Source organism: Thalia democratica, chromosome 6, assembly GCF_965202585.1.
Source record: "Thalia democratica chromosome 6, ktThaDemo2.hap1.1, whole genome shotgun sequence".
Classification (NCBI taxonomy): Eukaryota; Metazoa; Chordata; class Thaliacea; order Salpida; family Salpidae; genus Thalia; species Thalia democratica.
Window position 1 is genome coordinate 9,086,211 of NC_139170.1, and position 26,643 is coordinate 9,112,853.

Genomic DNA, 26,643 nt, shown 5'->3' on the forward strand with positions numbered 1-26,643 from the left:
CTTAATTTTTACATAACATATCTTAATAAGTGTTTATGAAAGTTTTTCTTGATTTTTTGTTTTAAATTTTTAAAGTAAGTGGTTTTACAAAAGTTATTTTGTAGTTAACTTTTTATTTAAACTTACAGACTATTCTAGTTATACTTAAGTTTCAGTTTAAGTTTATTGAACAACAAAAAAAGAAGTGTTCAAAAATTTTAGTAAAAGGACGTGATGTAAGAAAAACTTTTCCGGGTGTCAAGTGTATACCACAGGTACAGTTTAATGACTTTTCCGGTACCTTTTAAATGATTTTTTATAAAAAACATACGTCTACTATTTCAATATCAAAGTTCTATATTAATTTATATATAATTTTTAATTATCTTCAGTGTTCAAGTATGTAATTAGTGTACGTTGTTAAAAAAAAAGTTGTTTACTTGGTTCTTAGAAATATTATAAGTTGTATGATTCTAAAACTACCATCATAACGAAATTTATTTTAATTTAAAAAATTAATTACCAAATAAAATTTAGAGATTGTTTCTAGATGTTTTAATAACTATACATAGACCAATTATATTAATAATTCTACTATATTGTCTGTAGAGGACTACATTTAGACAATTTAGTCTTCATTAATAAATCTCCATAAATGAGTCTAGATCTAAGCAGTTATTTAAAAAATTGTAATACCTATTCAAGCTTTGAGTATCGGAACACTTTATTCAAGTTGTTATCATAAATCTATAATGAAAAAAGTTTAAGATATGTAACAAACATAATTTTGGCTCATAAATTTGTTTTCAATTCTGATAAAACTAATAAAAACTTGTAAATTGCTCAAACTGATTGCTAACTAATTTTAACAACCTGTAATATTAAAATTATACCGGACAATTTTTTATTAAATGCAACTAGTTATAGTTTAGTTTAATTTAATTTAAAGTTTTTTTAGTAACCTATGCTATATTAATATGCTAAATTATAAATGTTAAGAAATTAGCTGATCTTTTTTAAGCAACAAGTTGTATAGTTGATAAATCAATGATACAACTTTAACATCAGAGTAGACTATAATATTAGATTTATCACATCAAAGTAGTTTGCAACTGTGTAACTATCACATCACAGTAGACTATAACTATACAACTATCACATTATGGTAATTTGCAACTATACAACTATCACATCACAGTAGACTATAATAATACAACTATCACATCACAGTAGACTATAATAATACAACTATCACATCACAGTAGATTGCAACAATACAACTATCACATCACAGTATACCGAAACAATACCACTATCACATTACAGTAGACTTCAACAGTACAACTACCACATCACAGTAGATTACAATACTATAACTATCATATTACAGTAGATAGAAAATGATACAACTTTTACATCATATTAGTCCACAATACTACAACTATCACGTCACAGTAGATCGCAATAATAAAATTATCACATCATAATAGATTGCAACAATGCAACTATCACAAAATAGTAGACTGCAACAATACAACTATCACATCACAGTTGTTTATAATTTAAGTCAATCATTGAAGCAATTCTATAAAAGAAGTATCATTGACTTAAAACTTAAAAAATGTTCATATAATCTCTAAAATGAAATTTTAAGTAATTTTAAATTAGTGGAAAAAGAAAATCTAACAGTTAGATAAGTATTTGACAAATCATGTCTTTTTGATATAAAAAAAATTGACGCAGCTCTTTAAAAGACTTAGTACTTTGTAGAGTTGTCTTACGTTTACATAAATATTTTTCCTCAAAGTCTTGATCAATTTAAAATAACCGTCTTAAAATTATCACCATAAGTAGCATTCTCCAATAGTATTTGTTTACGTATATATATATTGTTAAAATCTACTGTGATGTTATAGTTGTATCGTTGCGATCTACTGTGGTGTGATAGTTGTAACATTGCGGTCTACTGTGATGTGATAGTTATAACATTTTGGTCTACTGTAATGTTATAATAGTGTAATTGCGATCTACTATGACGGGATAGTTGTATTATTTCGATCTTCTGTGATTTGATAGTTATATTGTTTAGTTAGATATATTGTGATTTGATAGTGTTATTGTTGGGACTTGGGATCTACAGTGATAGTTGCATCATTGCAGAAGTTTATAATTCAGAACATATCTAATCAGTGATATATATTTAATAACATATATATTTACAAACAAAAATTTATTACTAAATATAAAATAATAATTTAGGAACTGGTTCCTTGTTATTTTTATAAACTTTACTTTTCTTAAAGAATGTTTGTTCAGCTAACTACTTAAAACATAATTTAATTGCTGTTTTTTTTTCCAAAAACTTATATGTATTAGTTGATTTAGTTTATAAAAAATATAATTAACAGCATTTTCAGTAAACATAAAAAAGTGCTTGATATATTTTAAGCAACCAAAAGATTTAAATTTTTATCGACTTAAAAGGAAATTACTCAGCTATTAATGTTTTGTTAAAAATAAGTTTCATAAAATAACAATTCAGAGACCCTTTTTCTATAAAAGTTTATTTTAATATTCAAATACTTATCTAATCATGAAAAAAACTTTTTTATTTTTAGTTTAAACTTACTAAAATTTAGTCCTTTAGCAACCAATTAAGGTTTTTTAACAATTTTTTTTATACTCAACTACATAAAATGTCAAAATGATTAGGAAAATGAACTAACCCTCCTCACTAACGATTATAGTATCGGCACGCCAAAGAAAGTTTGTCTACATAAAGTCCACCTACCGAAAGCGTTCCGACACTGGTCAATTCTAAGTGGTAACGAAAAAAATAATAAAATTTAATAGCTTATATAGATCTTTTTTTATGAATGTTTATTTTATGTTTTAGTGGATTTTATGTTTATTCATAAAATTATTGCATATAACATATTGAAATTTGCCTTTTTGTAAAAGTTTTGATCATGATTTTTTGAGTTAACACTTTTTGATTTAGTTTAAAGTGTGAACTCATGCGGAAGTCTACTGCATTTATTAAGTAGTTTATATTTTTATTAATTAATAGTTTTGACCTGGTTACTATTGTAGTTTATATTTATTGTTTTACATTACACTTAAAGTTTTTATAGCCTAGTGATTAAAAAGATTTTTTAAAATATATTAATTTGACAGATTTTGTTATTCCTTGTTTAATCTGTATATATATAAAAAAATTGATAACCACTAAAGTTTTTATTTCAAAAAAGATTTTATTGGCTTTAAAATAGTATAGATTTGAGTACTCTATTTGAAATGACTTTAAATTTTTCACTTAAAAGATTCTTAAAGTCGATTTTATTTTCTAACCTGATTTATTATTAAAAAAAAATCTATTTAATAAGGAGTTTAAAACTATTAATACAACTGTTTGTTGTTTTATCTGAACTCAAAATATTTTGCCAATTAAAATGTGTTGTTTACTTTAATAGTTCAACCCTAGCTTTTATTTTTTTACTATACTCTTAAGCTTTTAATTATTATAGGCTAATAGCTGGAAAAAATTTTTTGAAGATAATAAAATAAGCAATCAAAAAGACTGCTACAGTTACAAAACAAAATTTAAACTAATTAAAAGTTTTTTTAATTGATTACTTTCTGTTCACAGAATTAACTGTGAAACCTTTAATTTTTGTTTTTTTGAATTTAAATAAGGAAAAAAAAAGTTAAAACTAAGGTAATTAAACTAAAAGTAACTTTCTTAAAGGTTATTCCAAGTCAAATACTACTTCATGGTATTCTACTACCTAACAAATATTCTAAAATGTTAAAAATTAAAATTTTAACTTTACAACTAACTTGCTTATAATATCTCTTAGCATTGAAACAAATAATTTTACTGCATTAACTGAAGCTTTTGATAAAACCACTTTTCATGTGAGATAATCAACCAGTCGGTAAAACTTCCTCAAACTAGACCATAAATGATGTTTTGATAATATTCACTTTTTTTAAAATAAACTGTTTATTAGTTTATAGTTTTTTAGTTTTGGTATAGTACTTTTTGAATATGCCTAATTATAAAAGAATTTAGTATTTTGTACGCCTTAAATAAGTTACTTAGTATTAAATTCAAAATGTCCGAAGTTCGTTATATAAGCGATTACTATAATGTCAGGTTTCAGCAAAGACTTCAGTTAGGTAACGTACGATTCATATCCAGTCAAATTTCGACCCGTTAAATAACTTGAAAAATACTTGTGCAACATAAATAAAGTTTAGTTTTTTGATACTTAATATTTTAAAAAAGCTTTCAGTTTGGTTTTCAGTTCACTATAATTTTTCCTAGATCACAATAATACTAAATAATTTTATTACAATTTTGCTCGAGTTTTTTAATTTTCTTTTATGTTATTTTCTAAAATTATGCACAATTTTTAACGAGTTGACATAAGAAAAGGTTTATTAATAACTATGACTTGCTGACTACAAAAACTGTCCACCACTGACCTAAAAATTTCATTAGTTTCAAAACAATTTATATTCAAACAGGATTGATTTCAGATTACACAAGGCTTTTTGATAATTTATTGTTTTAGTACAACTTACTAGGCTTATAACCGTAAACTATTTTATCAAGCCCTGTTAAATAATTTGAACACAGCCCAAAAGTGCGTGCATATAAAGTACCAGACTAAGTTACATTTCGACTGCAACTTTTTTGGTTTAAAAGTTCGTATTCAAGAGAAAAATTACTTTATAAAATCATGTGAGCGATTTTTTTTCAAATTTCTGAAAAGGGGGCGATTTAGTAAATGAGTTTGGGAAACCCTGGTCTAGATTTTAGAACTTTTTTATTTTTATTTTGAAGATTATTCTTTAAGATTACTACTTTTAATTAAGTTAATAAAACTTACAAACTTTTTTTTAATCCTTACTAACTTTTTATCTTATTATTATTGTTATTATATTTTTTTATGTAAATAGAGAAAAAAATATTTAAAGATGTTTATATTTTAGCAGAAACTAAAGTATTAGAAAAGTAAGCTGAGATAACTGTTTTAAGCAAACTTATGTTAAAAAATCTCTTCATAGTTTTTTGAGGAAATCAAAGAAAAAAAAATATCTTTTTTATGTTTGCAAATGTTGTTTACTTTCTATTAATACACTTAAGACTTAGACAAGTATTCAAAAAAAGAAAAGAAACATTTTTTAAATGGAAAGAAATTTTTTGCTTTTAATATCACTATTGTTAAATTATTATTGTTTTTTTAATTTTTTATTAAAAGCATTTGCTTTATAGTATTTATCTTAATATTTTCATATATAAAAGTTACGTTAAAACATTGTAAAAATCATTTCTTTGAAATTATTTTAAATTTCTACAGTACTTTATATAACTATTCAAATGTAAATTAATTTTATTTTTTTAGTTAAGTTCATAAATAAAATAACAATTACCTACTTAGCTCAAAAAAAATAAAAAAAATTTCGTCGAATTCTTTCAATGTATTACATTTTACTTTCTTTAAAGAGGTTCTAATCTATAATTCAAATACCCACATGTTGCTATTAATGTTGTTTCTCTCCTTTTAAAAGTTAATTAAAAGTAATTTATATTTTATTGTTCCTATGTTACTGAACAATTGACGTGCCCGATTTCACATTAATTTGAAATCGTCAAAATGGCTGGTCATTTACTTGCGGGCCGTACGTCACTCACAACAACGGTTGATAGTTGTCAACAACCAATATTACATTGAAGGTCAAAGAAATCGGCTTTGTGACAGAACACATTTGATCTATTTTTGTAATCAAGATCAGCTATATCTTTGGAACAACTAATAGCAGAATGTTCTACCTAAAGAAATGACAACTAAGTAACTAACTAAAATTTCAAAATATTTTAAACAAAAATTTAAAGTAAAAGTGCATGTTGTAGAGGTCATTCAATTTCTATATTTTGTTTTTATAAAATATTGTTTATTGAACGATAAAAAAAGGACTCAAAAAGTAAGGTCTGAGGACCTGGTGTACAAACGAACCTTTCGGTTATTGAATCGTACACCAAATGCTTATAAGTTTCTTACAGGCTATCACACATAGTTTTTTTTATCATTTAAATATTAAAATCTTTACTAATAAAACAATCAGTCAAACAAAATGAAAAATGAGAAAAAAAACTGAACGAAAATTAACTGTATTTTATATTTAATGCTGTACTATGAATCTTGTTATGTAATATAGGTACAAAAAACATATATTACTTTAAATTATCTTTTAAAAGGAGAGAAACAACACTAATAGCAAACGTGTGGATATTTGAATTATAGGTTACAACCTTCTTAAAAAAATTAAATACGCTGAAAAATGTTTACGAAATTTGTTTTTAAGTATTTTGTGCTAAAAGAGTAATACTTATTTTATTTAATAGTTTAGTTGAAAAACAAAAATATTTTTCATTTGAATAGTTAAAAAAAACTATTATAAATTTTTTTTACAATAACTGAACTTAACTTTTATTATTGAAAATATGAAGATAAGTACTGTAAAACGAATGCTTTTAATAAAAAAAAACAATGATAGTTTTAACAATAATGATATTAATAAAAACAAATTTCTTTCCATTGAAAAAACTATTCTTTTTTTTTTAAATACTTGTCTAAGTCTTAACTGTAATAATAGAAAAAAAAACAATAATATTAAAATTTTTTCTTTGATTTCCTCAAAAAACTATAAAAAGATTCTTTAACATAAGTTTCCTTGAAACAGTTATCTCAGCTTACTTTTAAAATACTTTAGTTTCTGCTACAATATAAACATCTATAACAATTTTTTTACATTTACATACAAAAAAAATGTATTAACAATAATAAAATTTAAAAAAAAATTAATAGGCACAAAAAAAATTGTAAGTTTTCTTAATTAATTCATAAAATTAATCTGTATAAATAATCTTAAAAATAACTGGATAGAAAATGCTAAAATCTAGACTAAAGCAATGTTACTGTAACTCAACAAATCAACTTTTGAAAAAAAAAAAGCAATATTATAAAAAATAAATAAAATTTGGATTTTATACGACAAATAATACTAACTTCTTAAACAAAGTAAATAGGCAGTAGGAATGAATAATAATGACCTTTAGAATCACAATTTAAAAGATAACTTTTAAGTTCATCCTGAAACTTTTAAAATAACTTACATTTTTTAAATATAATGGTAGCTAAGTTCATAATTTACTTACGTTGGAAGGATAGTAATTTATGTTCATTTTGCTGTTGAATCTAGGTATAAAATTTTTTTTTATGACCTTGTATGATATTTATGGACTTTTTAACACTTTTTTGTTATTTTTAAAGTTATCTGGTAACAGATTAATTTGAAGCTTAAACATAAATAGACCTAATTCATATAGAAACAGAGTTTCAACATCTGATGTTTTTTCAAAGTTTTAAATTTTCTCACATACACTATCATCACATTTCTTATAATGTATGCATATTAGTGCTCTGTTAATGAGACCATTGACATAATTTATATATTTTTATTTGGTCTTCCCCAGCACAGCAAGCTATATCTAAAATTGCTCATAAGCAAAGAATTAAAGATCAAATATAATGCATTTACATTTAAGAAGTGTCTGGTTTTATATAATATACCCAATGTTTTTTGTAGTTTTGTTTTTATATTTTTTATGTTTCTGACCATTTTAAATTTCTATCTAAAATTAATCCTAAATATTTATAGCTATTTGTGTTTGTTATAACTGTTTTACCTATTTTTACATTAGGATATTTTTTTTTTCTAAAACTATTTTTGATTGATATAGAATCATGCTTATGGTTTTATTAAGATTCAGTTTAAGTTTTTTCCCATGAGCTAATCTGATTCTTTTTTTAGTTCTATTTTAAAATTTTCACATTCATTTAGATATATGTTTTTTGTATAACATTGTGTCATCTGCAAAGTTGAGGACGTTAAGACTAGCATTTTTCTGTAAGTCATTTATATGTATTAAGAATAACAACAGTCTTAATACTGAGCTTTGTGGTCCCCCAATTTCACTTTTTACACATGTTGACTCATTTCTTCCAAAGCAAACAAATTGTTTCCTCCCATCTAGATATGAGCTGTTAACATACAATTTAGTATACAGGTATGCAGTTTAGTTACCAACATAAAACAAAGCTTCATACACTTAACAATTCATGAGTTAATTACATTTTATTTCAAAAATTATTCTTAATACATACTGTTAGTACAAACATGAATTTTCAACATAAAGATCTGTTTTACAATGTGTAAAACAGCTATAACTGTATATAAAAACTAAGTTTTTTTTTTAATTTTTTAATTGTTTTTTGTTTTTTATATGTTTTTATTTTATATTGTAAAAATGTGTTACAAATTTAACTATTTTTTTTTCGTACTTATTGTTTAAGACATTGCGTTTAATTTCAACTAGTTAATGATTTGTCTTTCTGAACTATAAGTTTTCCATTTCTACTTGAAAATTATTTTTATCATGTCTCAAAATAAACTATAAAAATTACTGCCAGTTGTTTACTTTGTAGAACTAACTGTACAAAACTTTTCTCTACATTTATTTATTTTTGTATGTAATATTATATAATCCAATAGAAATCAAACATTAAAAAAGAAGTAAAAGGACTTTCTAAATAATCAAAAGTATTAAACATAACTTTGAGACATGACTCGTTCAAAAACATATTTAATTAAACAAAAAATTAAAATTGAATTCAGCTAAAACTTATCAGCTACTTATTGTTCTGATTGTTGTTTGTCTCTTATTTTATTATATATAATGTTTGTTTTAATATATATCCGTTTGCTTATCTTAGTTAATTACTAACTAATCTATTTATAATTATCAAATTAAGGCAATCGTTTAATCAGAAATAATATAAATGTAACACAACTTTACTAATCAACTAATTTAAGTTCAACGAATTAAACAAAATGGTCGAATAAACAAATTTCTTTTGTTTACAGAGTTCTGGCTTTAAGCTTAAAATGTATATAGCTTCTAGAGTTTTTAGGTGAAATTCATTACGAGCAACTGATATAATTTTGAAGTTGTCCACTTTATAGTTTTCGACACACTTAGGATTAGTAATCAGGTGTTGGCCAATCGCTGAACTACTATTTAGTTTTTCCAAATCATCAAATTTCTTTTCCTCGTTACATGACTTAATCTTGTTTAAAAGGTTTTTGGGATGTGTTGGTTGATTCTTGTAATCAAATTGTTACTCGTTCTACCCACGTATGTTTTTTTACATAAACATACAAATTTATAGATTACATTGCTGGTGTTTAGGGTGGGTAATTTATCTTTGTTTTTAATCTGAAACAGTTTATTGGTTGAGTATACTATTCGTAAATTAACAGATCTATAGCCATTTTCTACTATTTTCTTCAAATTATTATGCAAAACTGTATTCTGATTGTATGGCAACTTAAGGTATACCGGACACTTTTTTGGACCAAATTTTATTGACTCAAACTTTGTCTTTGTTTTTTGTATTGTTTTTTTATTATGTCTAGAGGGTAACCTAAAGTCGCAAAGATTCTTTCCACATTTGATAATTCTGTTTCTAAATATTTTTCAGAACAAATTTTCATTGCTCTATATGTAAGGCAACTGATTAGATTTAGTTTTTGTCTCATTGGACTGTATGAATTATAAGGGACATAGTCCCCACTGAAGGTACTTTTTCTAAAAATGTTCGTATAGAACATTTGATTCTCCCTGTTGACCATAACATCTAAGAATGCTAAATTGTTTTCAGTTGCTGTTTCCATAGTAAATTCGAGGTTTGTATGCATGCTATTCAGTTTTAATAGAAATTCATCTCTGTCTTTATCGTCTGTAAAGATGGCAAACGTGTCATCTACATAACGTTTGTAATATATGGGAGAGATATCTTTTATGAGTTATCTTCACTCATAAAATCGATTCTACGGTTTCAAATTTCTGTTTAATGTATGTAGTACAAAAAGTTATATAATAACAAGTATAAATAAGTGTGTTGTGTTTATTTGATAATTTGTATGCTTAATTATTTTCGGTCTCTAGTGACGGATTTTGTCGATAAGCAATTTTTTGAATTACATGCACAATCAAATCACGAAAATACCCTTATCCGTACCATATGAAGAGATGCTCGTCAGCTCTGATAGCTTGTTTGTTGATGATATAGTTTCTCGAACTCTATCGACCAGAGCGTACTTTGTCCTGCAGTTCAGTTGTTTTTCGAAATCGTGGTTGATGAACTTGGTATGGTTACCCATTGCACCCGCGTCTATTATAAAGTTCGTACATGTGCTGAAGTAGTAGTTTGTAGTATTTTTATTCTCATGCCAACTTTTAATCTTTTCTTCTTTTGAAATAAGCTCGTCTGTATACTCTCCTACAATTGTGTCTGAAAATCAACAGTCATTTAGTCGAATATTTAAGCTAATAGTTTACATAAAGAATTTATTAATCAAAACTTTAATTACAACGTAAAGAAAATGTACATTGAAAAAACTAAAACAATGAAACTTACTTGCTGGTATTCCATGCTAGGCGAAAAGTCCACGGCCCATATCACCAATGATATTGATCACATAAAAATGATTTTCAGGATCGTCTAGGCAGTCATGATTGAATTTTTTCGAACTATCCAGTTCAATAAAAGAAGCAACGTGTTTCATCTTATCCACGCAAGTATCGCTTCCAATCACGAGATGGTTGGTCCAAACATGGTGCTTCTCTGTATTGAAATTGTAGTAAGGATACAAAACAGTCGTCGGGTCCGCCCTTAAATGTTCTTTCAACTTCGAATTTTTCCTCCCAAGCAATTTTCTTCCATTTTTGTTTGCTTGATGATCGTATTTTGATGCTGAGTGGTGCAACTATTTTCAACGTATACCTGGCTTGAATACTTTTAATAACGGTCTTCTTTGATGTCTGCATTTTAGAACTTTTTATTCCTGATTGCTCATTGGAACTTACTTTTGCTGGCATTGTATAGTTTTGAAAACTAGCATATAAATAACTAATAAGATGTTAAACAAGATAATTTAAGAAACTTATATTGTTTTACTATGTTTTATATCCGCAGTATTTATCATAACTTTATCTAAACCTTCAAAATTTAAATGATACTTCAAGCGATTTATATAAACTAGGCATAAAAAATGAGTTATTAGATTAAAATTTAAAAAATTATACATAAAATAGTAATATAATAGAGATCATATTTTAAAAAATGCTAAACGTGAAATAAAATTATTAACGCTTTAATTTATCTCAGATAACGTATCTAACTAAACGAGAAATAAATACTTTAGCTTTAGAAATTTATGAATTTTAAAATGTTGTTATACCAAACCAGATTTCTTACATCAACAATTATTTTAAAAGATGTTACATAAACAAACTAAAATACCAACTACTATCAAATCCCTGGAAATTGTATTTAAATAACTCATAAAAAGTATGAAGGTAGAGATGGATACCAAAATCAGATATAAAAACCAAATTGTAGGAAATGAATGAAATGATAATTAACTATCTACCTAAAAAATATTAATTTATCAATTATAAAATATAATGCAATTGAAGCTAACATAAAATTTGAAGAGGTTATAGGAAAATGGCAGAAAGTCTAATCAGTAACAAAAGAAAAAAATAAATTGTGAATCAATGCCAGTAAAACTGCAAAACATGAAAATAATCTGTCTTTGAGTGTTAATCAAATTGAGGACTTAAAATGAAAATTTAAAAAAACAGGGTATATTATTTGAAAGATAATGACAAAGCTGAAAATAGTAATAAAGTTGTTACAAAACTTCTTAACTTTGTTGTTTTAGATGTTTTAAAAAGCCTAATTGCTTTGGCTGAAGAATTATGTCGAATAATCAAGCTGGAGATTGAAAAAAAGTGTTTAAACTAGTATTAATAAAACATTTATATTATGATTAAAACATCAAAATTTTAAAAAAGAAAAAAAAAAACCTGGCAAGTGTAAAAGACTTCAGTTGTATTGGTAGAGGTATCAATATGGTTTGTATCAATGCTAGTGTTACACCATTTGGTAAAATTTTTATCATACAAGGAAGTTGAACAAGACTTTTAATCGGAAATTTACTTGGACACATGGTGGAAACGTCTATCTTAGAAAAATGAGAACTTTAAAGTCTTTTTAGTCCACAATTTTTCTATTCTGGAAATCTTATCAGGAATAAGAAAAGGAATGAATATAAATCTAAAAAAAAGTAAAGACAACATTTAGTGCTAAAATTAAGTGTAAAGAGTTTAATCTTTAATTATTTTTCTCAATTTTCTAACGAAAGAAAAATAAAGACTTATTTTCCGGTGAGTCAAATAGTTTTTAAATTATTATTTTTAAGATACATTTTAAGTTTTGTTTTGTACAACACAAAACTTTTAATAGTAGTAGAGGTATTCTATTAAAAAATTTAATTTTAATATTAAGACTGGACAAACTTTTTTTAGTTCACAATACATATCTATAAACGGTCATTAGTACCGTTTATCCAATTTAGTTTATAGTTAATGACTTTCAAAGACTACAGATAATAAAAGATAAACGAAACCTTTCTAAACAACAGTACTTAACAGTTCCTTACATTAAATAAATCATAAAAATTTAGCAGTAATATAACATAATTTTTGGAAACGATTGTTATTGATATTAAAATAGCCTTCAGAACCGATTTAGTTGGAAACTACTTCTCATCGAAAGATCGAATCGATAATTTTACACGAGTTGCATCATTTACAAGTTTCAATGTCCAGGTGACTTGGTTACCCAATGTGGAGAAACTAAGCGATAACTGTTTTTTAGAGTTAGAGAACACGAAAATCCTACAAATAGTGCACTATTTTCACATATTAAACAATTTACATTTTTTAAAAGTTTCGATAATACTTTTAGTTGTTTTAAGGTAATTAAAATTTGTAAAAATCGAAGTAAGTTTTTAGCCGTGATTTTTAAAACTAAATTAAAACTTAAAGAACAACTAGATCCTGATAAAAGATCTAGAACTACACTAAACGTTTTTAAAAAGTCCATTTCTAATCTAATTATCTGTTTTTATTTAATTACTAACTTAATTAAATTTATGTTGATTGTTTTTTACGTTTACTCTTATTTTGTTTGAATAATTAGTTTTTTGAGTATTTATTTTGTTTCGAAAAAGAAATAAGTTAAACTTGAAAGCACTGAACAATAAAATTGTTTAATTTTAAAAAATGGTTATCAGCAATAAAGTTTTTTATTGATATACGGTAAAGATTTTAAACAATCAGTTAATAAATTATTATAGCGTGAACTAAAATTTTTACGCATTATTGTAAAGTGTTTAAACAAAACTAAACCATTAAGTTTGATAGTGAAACAAATATGCAAAGTACCAAAGGTAGTATTGTATGGAATGTTACAAATCTAAGAAAATGTCAGATTTGAAAATTATCTGAAGTTGAGAAGCTCATATAAAAGTCCTTTACTAACATTGTTTATAGTTTATATGTTCTTCATTTGTTAGGATTGTTTTAAGATTGCAATATACAACTATCACATCACAGTAGATCGTAATGTTACAACTATCACATCATAGTAGATCGCAACGATTTAGATACCTAAATAAAAACTATTGGAAAATGCTTCTTATAGTGATAATTTTAAGATGGCTATTTTAAACTGGCCAGAACTTTAAGGAAAACATTTATGTAAACGTAAGAAAATATTAAAAAGTACTAAATTTCTTAATAAACTGCATCAAAGTTTTTAAGTTATATCAAAAAGAACAGATCTGTTTAAAGATAATTCAACTGTTAGATTTTCTTTTTGCAGTAATTTCATTTACTTTAAAATTTTTTTTAGAGTTTGTATGAACATTTGTTAAGTTCTAAACCTATGCTACTTTTTTAAAAAAACTTGTTAAAAGGTTGATATAAACTATAAAACACCTGTAATGTTATAGTTGTATTTTTGTAGTCTACTGTAATGTGATAGTAGTATTGTTGCGATCTAGTGAGATGTGATAGTTGTATCGTTGTAGTCTACTGTGATGGGATAGTTTTATTGTTAAAGTCTACTGTAATGTGATAGTTGTTCAGTTGCAAACGACTGTGATGTGATAGTTGTATTGTTGCAGTCTACTGTGATGTGATAGTTGTGTTGTTGCAGTCTACTGTGATGTGATAGTTTTATAGTTGCAAACGACTGTGATGTGATAGTTGTATTTTTGCAGTCTACTGTGATGTGATAGTTGTGTCGTTGCGATCTACTGTGATGTGATAGTTGTATTATTGTGAGCTACTGTGATGTGATAGTTGTATAGTTGCAAACGACTGTGATGTGATTGTTGTATTAATGCGATCTACTGTGATATGATAGTAGTATCGTTGCGATCTACTGTGATTAGATAGTTTTATATGTATAGTCTAACGTTTATAAAATGACGTGACGATTAAAGTTTTCCGTTTGAAATTACGGATTTCAAGACACCTGTTAGAATAAGCCCATTGATGATGCCAAGATGTTATGGCGAAACAGCTGTAATTGAATCCAACATTTCCGTGGTTATTGGGTTCAATAAAAAATATCGAAGTACGTATTCTTATAAAATTTATTGTGCAAAAACATTAGAAGAATTTTGCAAGTGTTGTTGGAAAGTTTTATTATGGGTTTATGAACAGTTTATACGTTTTCATCGGTCATATAGAGTTAAGTAATACTAATGCCTGTTTTAAATATGACCTATAACACGACAAATCGACCATAATTGCAGATATGTATGATAAAAGATATCTTGCATTTTGTAGAGTTTTTGAAGGCAAAGTTTTTTTTCTGAGGGTAAAGATGTGGGATTTGATTTAAGACGTCAAGTAAACTTCAAATCAGTAGAATGCTATGACCGTCATAAAAACAAATGAAATTTTGTATCTGGTAGGTTGTAAATAAATTCAGGCATTCTTCGTTTAGTATGAACAATAAAGTGTTTGTAACTAGCGTTAGCTATGAAAATTGTTCCGAAGCATATGACAGTATTTCTAGAAAATTTTCTGTGTTCAGTCTTTTTATACGAAATTAAGGATAAATTTATCAGCAAGATTTTCATGCACTGAATATTAGTAACAAGTTGTTTATATTTTACTGCTTAAATGCCTATGGTTGTGAATCGAAAATGCATGTATACAACATTGATGAACACGAATTAATTAATATAGATATTATGATAAAAAAAAAAGATTTGCTTTAGCCAGCGATTAAAAAATTTCCGTAATCATAACTACTAATGAACAAATTTCAGAGCCGTTTTGTTTAAAAACTATTGGTAGGGGAATGAAAAAAAAAGTTTAATTTTATTTTGTTTAAGAAATTTTGTTTGATTTTTCATTAACTATGTTATGTCGTTTACTTAATTTTCTTTTTAATAACATAAAAGATATGTTCTAACTAAAAATAATAAAATATTATAAACAAAAGTTTTGAAGTATCACTGATATAAATTTTTAACTAAAGTAAAACCAATTGAAGTTATCATTTTTTATATAAAACAAGTAAATTCGTTTATTGAGTATATCTAAGCTTTAAGTTACTTTATTCACTTTTAAACTAATTAGATTTAATATTCTATAGAAAAATTACAAACAAAACATAAAAATTAAGAATGTTCTAATAACGTTATAGATCAATAATGAGTGATTTAAATTAACAACTTTAAACACGTTATATCCAACTAGGCTTGAGAGTTACTTTACTGGGTACCTGTATGATTATAAGGTATTTTTCTTCCACATTATTGACCATAGTTAGATAATAAACAATAAACATTAACCTAAATATATGATACCCAAAGCTACTCTATTTAAACTAGTAATAACATATGAGTTGATTTGTTATCATTAAGGAGAATAAAATGATGATACACCACAAACAATAAAAAAAATTTTACATCAATAACAATATAAAATTTAGAATTGATTAAATTGAAATTTAAACCATTACACACAAACTAATCTAAAAAGAAGTATACTTAAAGAACGTATAAATTAAACTCAGAATTATCTACTTAGTATAAATCTCTTATATAGTTAATAATAGAATGTGTTTCTATTTCTGAAACTACACGTTGATTTAAGTTCAGGGTTACCAAAAGTAGACCAACAGACTCCGTTGGGGAACATTACAGAGTTTTAGGGGTCCATGAGCAGCAAAGGGCCAAAGAGGAGAGGGTATGAGCACTAAAGGGGTCACGGGGGACCATGAGGTCATAATTTAAAACTTTCACTAAATATTCTAATTATAATAGTCATCATCTTTCTGTCTAAATAAGCTAAACTTATATAAATAATGTAGCTAAAATAAGTTGATAAAGTGTAAGAAAAACACGTGGCATGTTAATTTTGGTTTTGATACGCGCATTTTATTCTTTTCAAAAAACCCCTAATTTAAAAATTTATCTCGCGTCTAATCACAATTAGAGATTTTTTTAATATACTTTATATACATAAAAAATTTAAAACTAATATTTAAAAAAAAAACTCAATCATTTAATAAGATTTTTTTTTCGAAAAAAAAGCTACTTTTATAAGTTAGAATTCCAAAAAATTTTTCTGTAAATGCATTAATATTAACTTACAAAATTAAAACTAATACTTGATACTTAAAAAATACTCTGATGCAAGTAACTTGTAAAACAATACCAAAATTTTCATTTTCTAATAACAAAAATATTTAAACAAAAAAGTTAAATATTTTTCAGTTAAATAACAAAATAAAAAGTTTAATCTAGTAACGCTTACAATAGAATTATAAAACAAAAATCAAGTAATAGTTTGTAATAATAAAATAAGATAGAACAATTAGAAGTTATCTACAAAAAGAAAATATTTTTAAATACAAATTATAGCAAAAAAGGCTTTAGTTTGCCTTTTAAACTCATAAACTATATTAAAAAAAATAAAAATGTATAAATTAAGTAGTAGCTTAAATTTTAGTGTAAAAGAATTACTCGTTTCGTTTATGGTAATAACAGGTTAAAACTAAAATAGCTGAAATAATTATTTTTTAAGGCATAAATCAGTGGTTCCCAACCTTTTTGATACCCCGCACCCCTAAAGTCTCTTAATTTTATCTCGCACCCCTAACACTATATGGTATAATTATTTATTAATAATTTGATTATAAAATCATTGATTTCATTAATTAATAATTTGTACTTTAATCTTAATGATAGTGTACTATATTAACAAAAATAAAATACTTGGTAATTTAAAAACATAACAAACTATATTCAAACAAGTTTTATCTATTTTTTTATAAGGTAGAAAACATCAGAACTCATTCTTTATTCTGCAATGGAAAACGATTTCTAAGATTTAAAAACGTATTAGAAATGAGGAAAAAGCACTAGAAAAGTAATAAATATTAGGCTTAAACTTAAAACTAAACTTTTTATACATTTTGTTATGAATATATTATGTACTTGAAAAATAAAAATCAGCTATTCTAAGTTAAGCTTATGTAATGTTTTATTTTAAAATTTTTAGCAGCTAGGAGGTTTCAAAATAATAAAGATTTGAGTTAAGATTTAAAAAAATTAAAAAATATTTAGTTTTAAATTGTACAAACATATGTATAAAAGCAAATACAAGAAAAGTTTCTATGCTTACAACATAAATAAAAAAATGTAGATTGAAAAAGGTAAACAGTTTAAGTTCAAAAAAGGAATGAATAGAAATAAAGTTGATGCATTGAATACTTTTGCTGATCTATAAAAATTGGTTTCACTGAAGCTAAAAACAAGTTTTCTTAAATGTTATAACATACAGGAATTGCTGTGAACTTTACAGTTTACAGATGTTAAATCTTTAAACACCACTTTCTGCTCAACTAAGCTTAATAAAAGGTTACATTATAAATGTAATAGACTTAACAGAACCTGTTCTTAACAGCTAATAAAAAGCCTGCTGAAGATACTAATTTTTATCCAAGTATTTCAATTAAAATAGATGCTAGCTTATTAACTGTTTTAAACAATTAATGTCCAGTAAAGAAGATCAAACTTTTAAAGAACAGATGATTATAATTCACAGGTGAAAAACTCAAAGAAAGCTTTATTGAAATGTTAATTCTAAACTAACAGCTATTAAATGAAATTAGTAAAATGAATTTATTTCTAGAAAAGCGCTCTTGCTCTATGAAGTATTAATAAAATGAATTTATTCAGAAAACTAGCATCAACTTCTTTTTATAACAAAATGTACTTTTTAACTTTTTAAATTTTATCAGAGAGTGAAATTCTCCTTATTTATCACACAAAAATAAAAAGCTATCTCGCACCCCTGGTTGGGAACCCCTGGCATAAATAGAAGCACGGACCCTTATGGAATTTAAATTTATGTTATAAGTTTAAGTAAAATCTAATTGCTACTTTTCTCGTTAACTTTGTTTTTAATTAATTTATGTGTGTCTTTTAGAAAAAATAATCAAAAAATTCAAGTTTATAGAAAGTTAGTGCTCGAAATACTGGTAGAAACTATAAAAGTTAAAAGATCAGCATTTTGAATATATTACACCTTCAATATAATACCTTTGCTCAAAATTTTTCCCACTTTACTTTCTAATTTTTAAGTAACGAAAGTCGGACGCCTTTTTTTTACGAATAACTTTTTAGGATACCTCAAGAGAGTCAGAGTTTTTTTCCCAAATAATAATTTTTATTTTCGATTCCACTGATGTCATAAGTTTTCTAAATTTCATAAGATTTGTTATTCTCTGATCTTGATCTGCTTAATTTTCGAAAATTTTAATATACTATCAATATAGCATTTAACTATTTTATTACTTATATTAAAGTATTAAGATCTCATCCTTTTTAAATATTTCGCATAAGTTTTCATATCTAAGGTTTAGATTCAAAATATATAAATGTTGTAGTAAGGTAGATAATCAATCAAGTTATTAAAAGTTTTTTTATGGTAACATAAATAACAATTATTCGGCCTTAATGTTTTTTTATTTATTTTACTATCAATATAATGTACAAATCAAATGAAATCTTCAGTTCTTAAAATATTTCACTTAAAAGAATCATAAATTTTATATTATTCTTTAATTATTTACAAGTTGAAAATTGTAATTTTGATGTATGAAGTTGAAAAAATATACCATGCTACTGTTTCAATTAATTTAATGTAAGTTTCATGAAATCATTAATATTTTAACATGATTTTTATAGAATTGAAAAAAAAAAGTATTTTTGAAAAAAGTTAAACTTATTAATGTAAAGCGACTTTTAAAGCTTTTTATATGTCTACTAAAAAACCGGAGAAAAATATTTTGTTTTTGTTGACTAATAGCTTGAAAAGTTTTTTTGTACTATCTTTTTATATGATTTGCCACGCATAAAAAGTTAATCTAAGCTCTATTAATTAATTTCATTTTTAGGGTGATAAAGATGCAAGCTACTTTAAGGACTTAGATTTGTCATTTGCGTGGAATTTATAAAATTATTCTAAATTATTTTAAACTAATTAAATTTAATTACAAAAGAGCAATGCTATATTATTAAATTGTAAACAAATACAGATAACCTTGTACTATTTTAACAAGACTCTGTATAAAAAGAGAAAACTTATTTAAGAGTAGTCAGTATGTAGTGTACAGTAAGGATGGTTCTTGATTGTTTTTAGGCAGTCTGTACTACCCTATGTAAAAAAACAGAATCTTACTCAAAAATACTTCTCAATTGTTTTAGATTTTTTGTTTTTTTACTAAAATCAAAAATTTAGAACTTTTGTACCTCCTGTAAACATAAAAAAATAAGTACTTAGTTGCAGTAAAGAAATATAAAAAAGAGTTCTGTAAAACGGCTATGTTGAGTTTTACAGAACTAATAGTTTTTTAAAAATTAATATGTTTTTATAAGTATTTTTAATTGTCTTAAAAGTCTTAAAATTAAATTTCTATGTTTTATTTTAGTTTTGCAACAAGTGTGAAAGAAACCTAATTAACGCTTATTTCAAATCACTAGTTTCTCTTAGTATCACTATTTTGTTTTCTTATACTTTATTAAAAACAGCTTAAAGGATATTAAAAATAGCTTTAAATTCACTCACTAAAGATATCTTAGTCTAAAAGCAGTTTAAAGTATATTTTAAAAACTATAATGTAACTACCCTTACGTCTTAACGTTTTAGGTGTTTAAAATAACATAATCCTTAATAACTATCCAAAAAACGTGTTAAAAAAAACAACTTAATCTGAAAATTCAATTGATATCTTAGACTTATGAAATCAAACATTACATTAAGAAATATAAAAAGTTTGTACAAATATGTTAAAATTTGTTTTATAAAATTCTTACATTGTTAGTTTTTATACTTTTAAAAGTTTAAAAAAGTAATATTTATTTTTTACAATTGATGGTTTTAGCTAATTATGTTGACTTGTTTTATACCTAGTAAAATGAAAATTTTTATTTAAAAATTTGATAAACCATAAAACTAACATAATATCTTTAATTGGGTAAAAAAACAGTTTCATATCTAAAACGTTTAATTTTTCTTTAAAGTTTGAAGTCTACAATAAAGCTATGAAGCAAAACGATGAAAAATACTTGGCAAAGCTACCTTCCGACAAAGAAATCAGTAAAACCATGAAAGACGATCTAGACAAAGATGTAGAAAAACAAGGTTTGTTTGACAAAGAGGACTTAGTTGCAAAAGATTTGTTAGAAGAAGGAGGATGCGGCTGTTTGTACGATGCTACTTATAAAAAAAAACATGTCGTTGTCAAAACTTCAACAGCTGAAAGTAAAGACGAATTCATTTTAAAAGAATACAGATTCCTGAAAATTCTCCAACAGGGCAATATCCGCGGCAACCCAAAAATCTTTGGACCCAGCTTTGTTTACAACGAAAGGCAGAGTTTCATTGTTGAAAAACTCGGAAAGGACCTGTTTCAAAGAAGAGAGGAGACAACCAGAGAGAAGTTTTCGTTAGAAACCACGGTGAAGATTGCCTTGCAAGTGTTACAAATATTAAAACATGTTCACAGCTATGGCATCCTTCACAACGATATTAAACCTGAAAATATTATGACAGGATTATTCGATCAAAACACGATCTACTTGATTGACTTCGGGTATTCAACATTCTACATAAAAGACGGAGAGCACGTCAAAGATGAAGACATCGGTAAATCGAACGGAACTCTGAATTACTGCTCAGTAAACTCCCATGAAATGAGAAGTCAGAGCCGAAAGGACGATCTCGAGTCTTTAGCTTGCAACCTCGTGGAGCTCTTAACCAGTAAACTTCCATGGGATGAAGTTGTAAGAAACAATGAGGCAAGCAAGGAGGAAAAGGATAAACTGCTGATAGAATACAAAATAAAGCCGGCAGAAGAAATTTGTAAAGAAACGTGCGAAGAGTTTGCAATTTTCTTCCGAGAAGTGAGTTTAAAGGTTGATCAGAAGCCGGAGTACGATAAGTACTACGAGATGTTTGAAAAAATACTGGATAAAAAAGAAAATGATGATCAGATTAGTTGGGAATGTTAATTGATTACTAAATTTCTATTTTTACTTGTTTGGTATTTATACTATAAATGTATATATAATTTAGGAGTTCAGTTTGTTTTAAACATTTTGTTTTCTACTCGCAATAAATACTTTATAAATGTTTTTCACAACTTCTTAATGAAATGAAATAATAAGAAGCTAAGATTAATAAAAATAAAATCACCTTTAATATATAAAAAGAATGGTCTAACATAAATAAGTGTATTTCTTTGAAATTATTTATATTTTTGTATAATTTATATAATTATTATCATTAAAAAAAAAACAAATACCAAGTTTAGTTTGAAGCTAATTTAAGTATATTGACAAGTAAAATTAAAACAAATCTATTTGAATTTATTAAAACTGCCATTGATTCAGGAACAAAATGTAAAATTATGTTATTAGTTTTAATTTTAAACTGACTTTTGTATTTTTAATTTTATAATAATTATAGTATCAAAAACTAGCTTAAAATTTTCCACTTAGTTTTTCGCTGTTAACTTCCACGTCTTTCGAAAAGAGTTTATTATTTTTTGATAAAATAATAATTTATCAGGTAAACTTAACATATATTAATGTAATCTACTTGTTGTAAAAAACAAACGTGTAATACTGTGCTGACCGTTTTAACTGTTTATTAAGAACAAAATAATGTTTAAATGATAAATAGATACCATGATCACTTTTTACTTTTAATGATTATCAAAATTATTAGAGGTTTAATAAAAGTAATATATAAATAAAAAACATATAAAAGTAAGTATGTTTTTAAATAGATTTATAAAACGAAAAATCCGGTATCAGAGTCCGGGACCGCTCACGAGGAATGAAATCCGTACACTAGGGGTCGGTAAACTGCGACTGGTTCGCCAGACGCGGCTATAAATGGTGAAATTGCTGATCACAAGCATAGATGTACTTTGTTTTTTATATAAAATTGAAATTACTCAACTTCTATATATCGGTATAAACTGTTATATTATTTATAAACTTAATAAAATTTTAAACTAAATATCATTTCAATTATTATAAATTGAATTTTTTCAAGCAGGCTTTAAGGTTTTAGAAAATACAAGTCATAAAATGTTAGTATATATGACCTAGATTCTATAGCAGTAAAGGTAAATTTAATTTAGTAACAATTTAATAAATATTTGCTTATTTTCCAGACACTTATTGTTAATACAAACCTTTACAAAAGCAGTAAACCTGAATCGTAAACATAAATACTTTTGTTGATTATAGGCATTAAAAAGTGTACAGTAGTGTTGGCATTAAATCTAGCACTTATAATTATCAACAAAATAATTAAGAAAAACTTTACTCATGTTTAAAAATTTTTTCTACATTAACTCGTGAAATTCTTATGATAGTTTAACAATGATATTTTTTTTTTGCATTTGTGTGTCTATTTACTATAGTTGGCACGTAATAATATATTATAATATGGTTACTAATCAAACTAATAACATTTAAAATTTATTAGAAACATCAAAACGAGGCAAGTAATATAAACTAACTAGTAAATAGCCAGTAAGCTCAATCGTAAACTAAAATGTTTTAGTCAACTAAAGGCATTTAAAGTGTACAGTAAAACTTGTATTAAATCGGATAGTTATAATTGTCAATATGTTAACTAATAGAAAACGTGTTTATGCTTCAATAAACTTTTTTTACATTTAAGAAGTGAAACTTGTATAATAGTTTAAACATTTAGAAAAAGTTTTGTGTCTAAAGTCGGCTTTCATAATTATATTTGATTATGTTTATAAATGAAGTTATCAGCATTTAAAGTTAGTTAAAAGCATTAAATTAAGAAAACCGAATGAAACATCCCCTTATCACAACTTGAATCTAAATAAAAACACCATTTAGACTGTGATAGCTTGTAAACTACAAACTTTTGAGAAGAAATAGTGGTATTTTGACAATATATACAGTTTTTCTTAAACATTAAACAATATTTGTTTAAAATGTAACACTCTAAAATTATGTGCTCACTATGATATTTTTAAATGTCTGGAACTAAATAGACAATTATAAAATAATTTTATATATTTTAAAATAATTAAAACAATTTAAATATTTAACTTGATTTTCCATAATCTTAAATAGATTATAAAAATGGCTATAAAAAAATTATTCAAAGTAAAATTTACAAAAGATTTGAAACTTACACAAATAATTTTGAAGTTTTAATTTTTTTATGAATTTTCACTAGATATTCCTGAGATTGAAATGAATAGTTAAAAATGTTAATGGTATATTTTACTGTAAGTTCATAAAAAGGCGAGGTTTAAACTGAAACTGCAGTTAAAGTTTTTAAGATTTTAATTCTTTAAAAATGTAAAAATACTAGCAGATATCTGCTGTACTTTGCAGTAAACAATAAATATAAACAGTTTCTCTGCATTGATATATTGGACATGAAAAAGTAAAAATATTGTCTTCATTGTAAGCTATATATATTTTTTTATATTGTTGAAAATAAAGTTAAGGTTAAAACTAAAGGCTCAGTAATTAGACTTTTGAGGTAAAAAAATAGTTTATACAGTCATATCTTCATTGTTTTATGTATCTGGTGGAGGATAACAAGTTTTAAAAAGTGTTTTGTTTTATTAGTTAAAAATAAGAACTTGATAATGTTATAATCCTATAAATAACCAATCGAGCAAGATTTATACCTCTTCAATACTATTATTATATTTTATAAAAAGACAAAAAAATGCTAAAATCATTTTGAATACGGCCTGATGAAAGATAGCTTTCGGTTTTGAGTCACACACTATGGATGCCTTTAAAGTCGTGTCCAGTGCAATAATCGTTTTTATACAATAATTATTTAGTTAAATTATTATTGATTATTTCAAATTGATAAAAAGCTTTTATTAATTTTATCGTGATAAATTTTGGATATTAATAAAAAAACTGGAACAGGTCAAAATTGCAACAAGACAAAATAAAATGATGTGATTAAAATATACTAAAGGGCAAAGTTGCGCGAAGAGTAAATTTTCATCGAAGATACTTTGGCACGAGGACAAATTTGCACGAGCAGACAAAATTGCAAAAACAATTTTTCACCAAGTGTCAAATTTGCACAATTTACAATTTTTACTGAATGTCATTTTTGCAAGAGAGTATAGAAAACAAAAAAGAAATAAAATAAAAACAGGAATTAAAAAAGCTAAAAGATTATTTATTATTAAAGCAGTAAGAAAGGTAAAGGGCAACAGTGATAGTGAAAATGAAAACAATATTATAACTAATGAAAATTATTATTAAAAATCAAGTAAACTGAATACAAAAATAATCGATTAAAAAAATAAACAAGTTTCTGACTGAGCGTAAGTTAGGGGTAACAGTGATAGTAAAATAAAACAAATAAAAAAGGAAACTTCAAAAATAAATAGAAAAAAATTATATAAAAATTTCTCCCTGCTAAATTGTCTTCCTGCAAAAGTGTATTTCTGGAATTTAAATCTCTCGTGCAAATGTGACACCTACAATTAAAAAACGGGCATTAAATTGCACCATTAAACTGAGAACTGAAAGTCAAACAAAGCCTACTAAACATATTTGCCAGGATTCAATCCGTTTCAATACAAGTTTGAACTAAAAAAGCTATGCAAAGCAGTATTAAAAACCTCCTTTACAAAAAATAAGTACAGAGCCCACTTTATATCTTTTAGAGCATTACTTTTAAAAAACTGTAAACCGCTGTATTGGCTGTTAAGCAAATCGAAGTTTTTTAGCTATGCTAATTTTATTTTTTAAGTTATTTTGAAAAATATTTTCTATCAATTGTATTAATGTTGCAAGCGTGTTGTCTTATAGTAAAATATCAAATATAAATGAATACTTAACTTAAAATTGAAATAAATCGAGATAGTTCATTTATTTTTTTTTGTTTTATTAGTTAAACTCTAGGTTGTAAAATTAATTTCATCGTCTAAAACATATATTTTTTACTTTTTTGATATTTATTTTACTACTTTTATATACTTTATTATAACTAATTTACTTAATTTTGAAGTTTAAAATTATCTTTTTATATTTTAATTTCTTGATTTACTACCTAATGACAACTACTATTAAAAGTGGTTTAAAGTTTTTATAAGTTTATAACTGTTTATTGCATGACAAAAGCAATATTCAAAAGTAATAGACAAAAAGACCTTTTTGTTATCAAATCATACGAAACAGATATAACATAATTTTTTATCTAGGATATTAAATTGTACATTGTGTTCTAATGTAAGACTAACAATCGATAAAAAAAAATTAAGTATAAACTAGTAAATAAGATTTTTTTTATTAGTTGATTACTTTTTAAGTTTAGAAATATTTATTCTTTTAACAAATTATTTAAAAAAGAAACATTTTTCATATAGAAGTACTAATTTTTTTAAACAGAATAAAATATATAAGAAAAAAAATGAAATCATTCAAGTTCTTTATCTTTTAATCTCATTTTAATTATCTGAAATCTTTTGTTTATATTAAAATCAAGTAAAATTTTGTAAAAATCATTACATCACTATAATTTTCTAAACAAAAAAATCTAAAATCAAACTGTGCATATTGGACTATTTAGATCTGTGTATTTTTAAATATTCAAAAAATAAAAATTCATTAAAAAAATTTGCAATGTTTTTTTTTAGATAGTTTTAATTTTTAAGTATATTTAAACTTAACTTTATTATAAATAACATTAAAGTAGTTATCAATTTTTGTTATATGCAGTTTAACTTATTAAAAAATAAGTATATAACATTTTATTAACATTAATATTCCTAATGTATCTAAATCATATTAACAACTACTTTTTCGTTGTAAAGTTTATAAAAAATGTTTACTAAGTTAAAATGTTCGTATTGTCTACTTATAGTTGTTTAGGTTTCAAGTTGATGATTTTTGTTCTTCCGGTTGACTACCCTCATTATCGTTTGAAAAATTAAGAGTTTCAAATCTCTCTTCAAGGTTTGTCAAATCCCTTTTATCTATTTCTTCCAGGCTAAATTCACAATCGGATCCAATTCTAAAATGGAATTTTTCTTCTTCGACTAGCAG

The 26,643-nt window shown here is 25.0% G+C and overlaps 1 protein-coding gene across 1 annotated transcript; it reads left to right on the forward strand.

Annotated features, from left to right (window-relative positions):
- The first annotated feature begins 20,598 nt into the window (after positions 1–20,598).
- On the forward strand, positions 20,599–21,567 carry LOC145838702 (casein kinase I gamma-like). The gene has a single exon (XM_082946329.1). It carries the CDS (start codon positions 20,599–20,601, stop codon positions 21,565–21,567), a length of 969 nt encoding a protein of 322 aa, XP_082802455.1.
- The last annotated feature ends 5,076 nt before the right edge of the window (positions 21,568–26,643 follow it).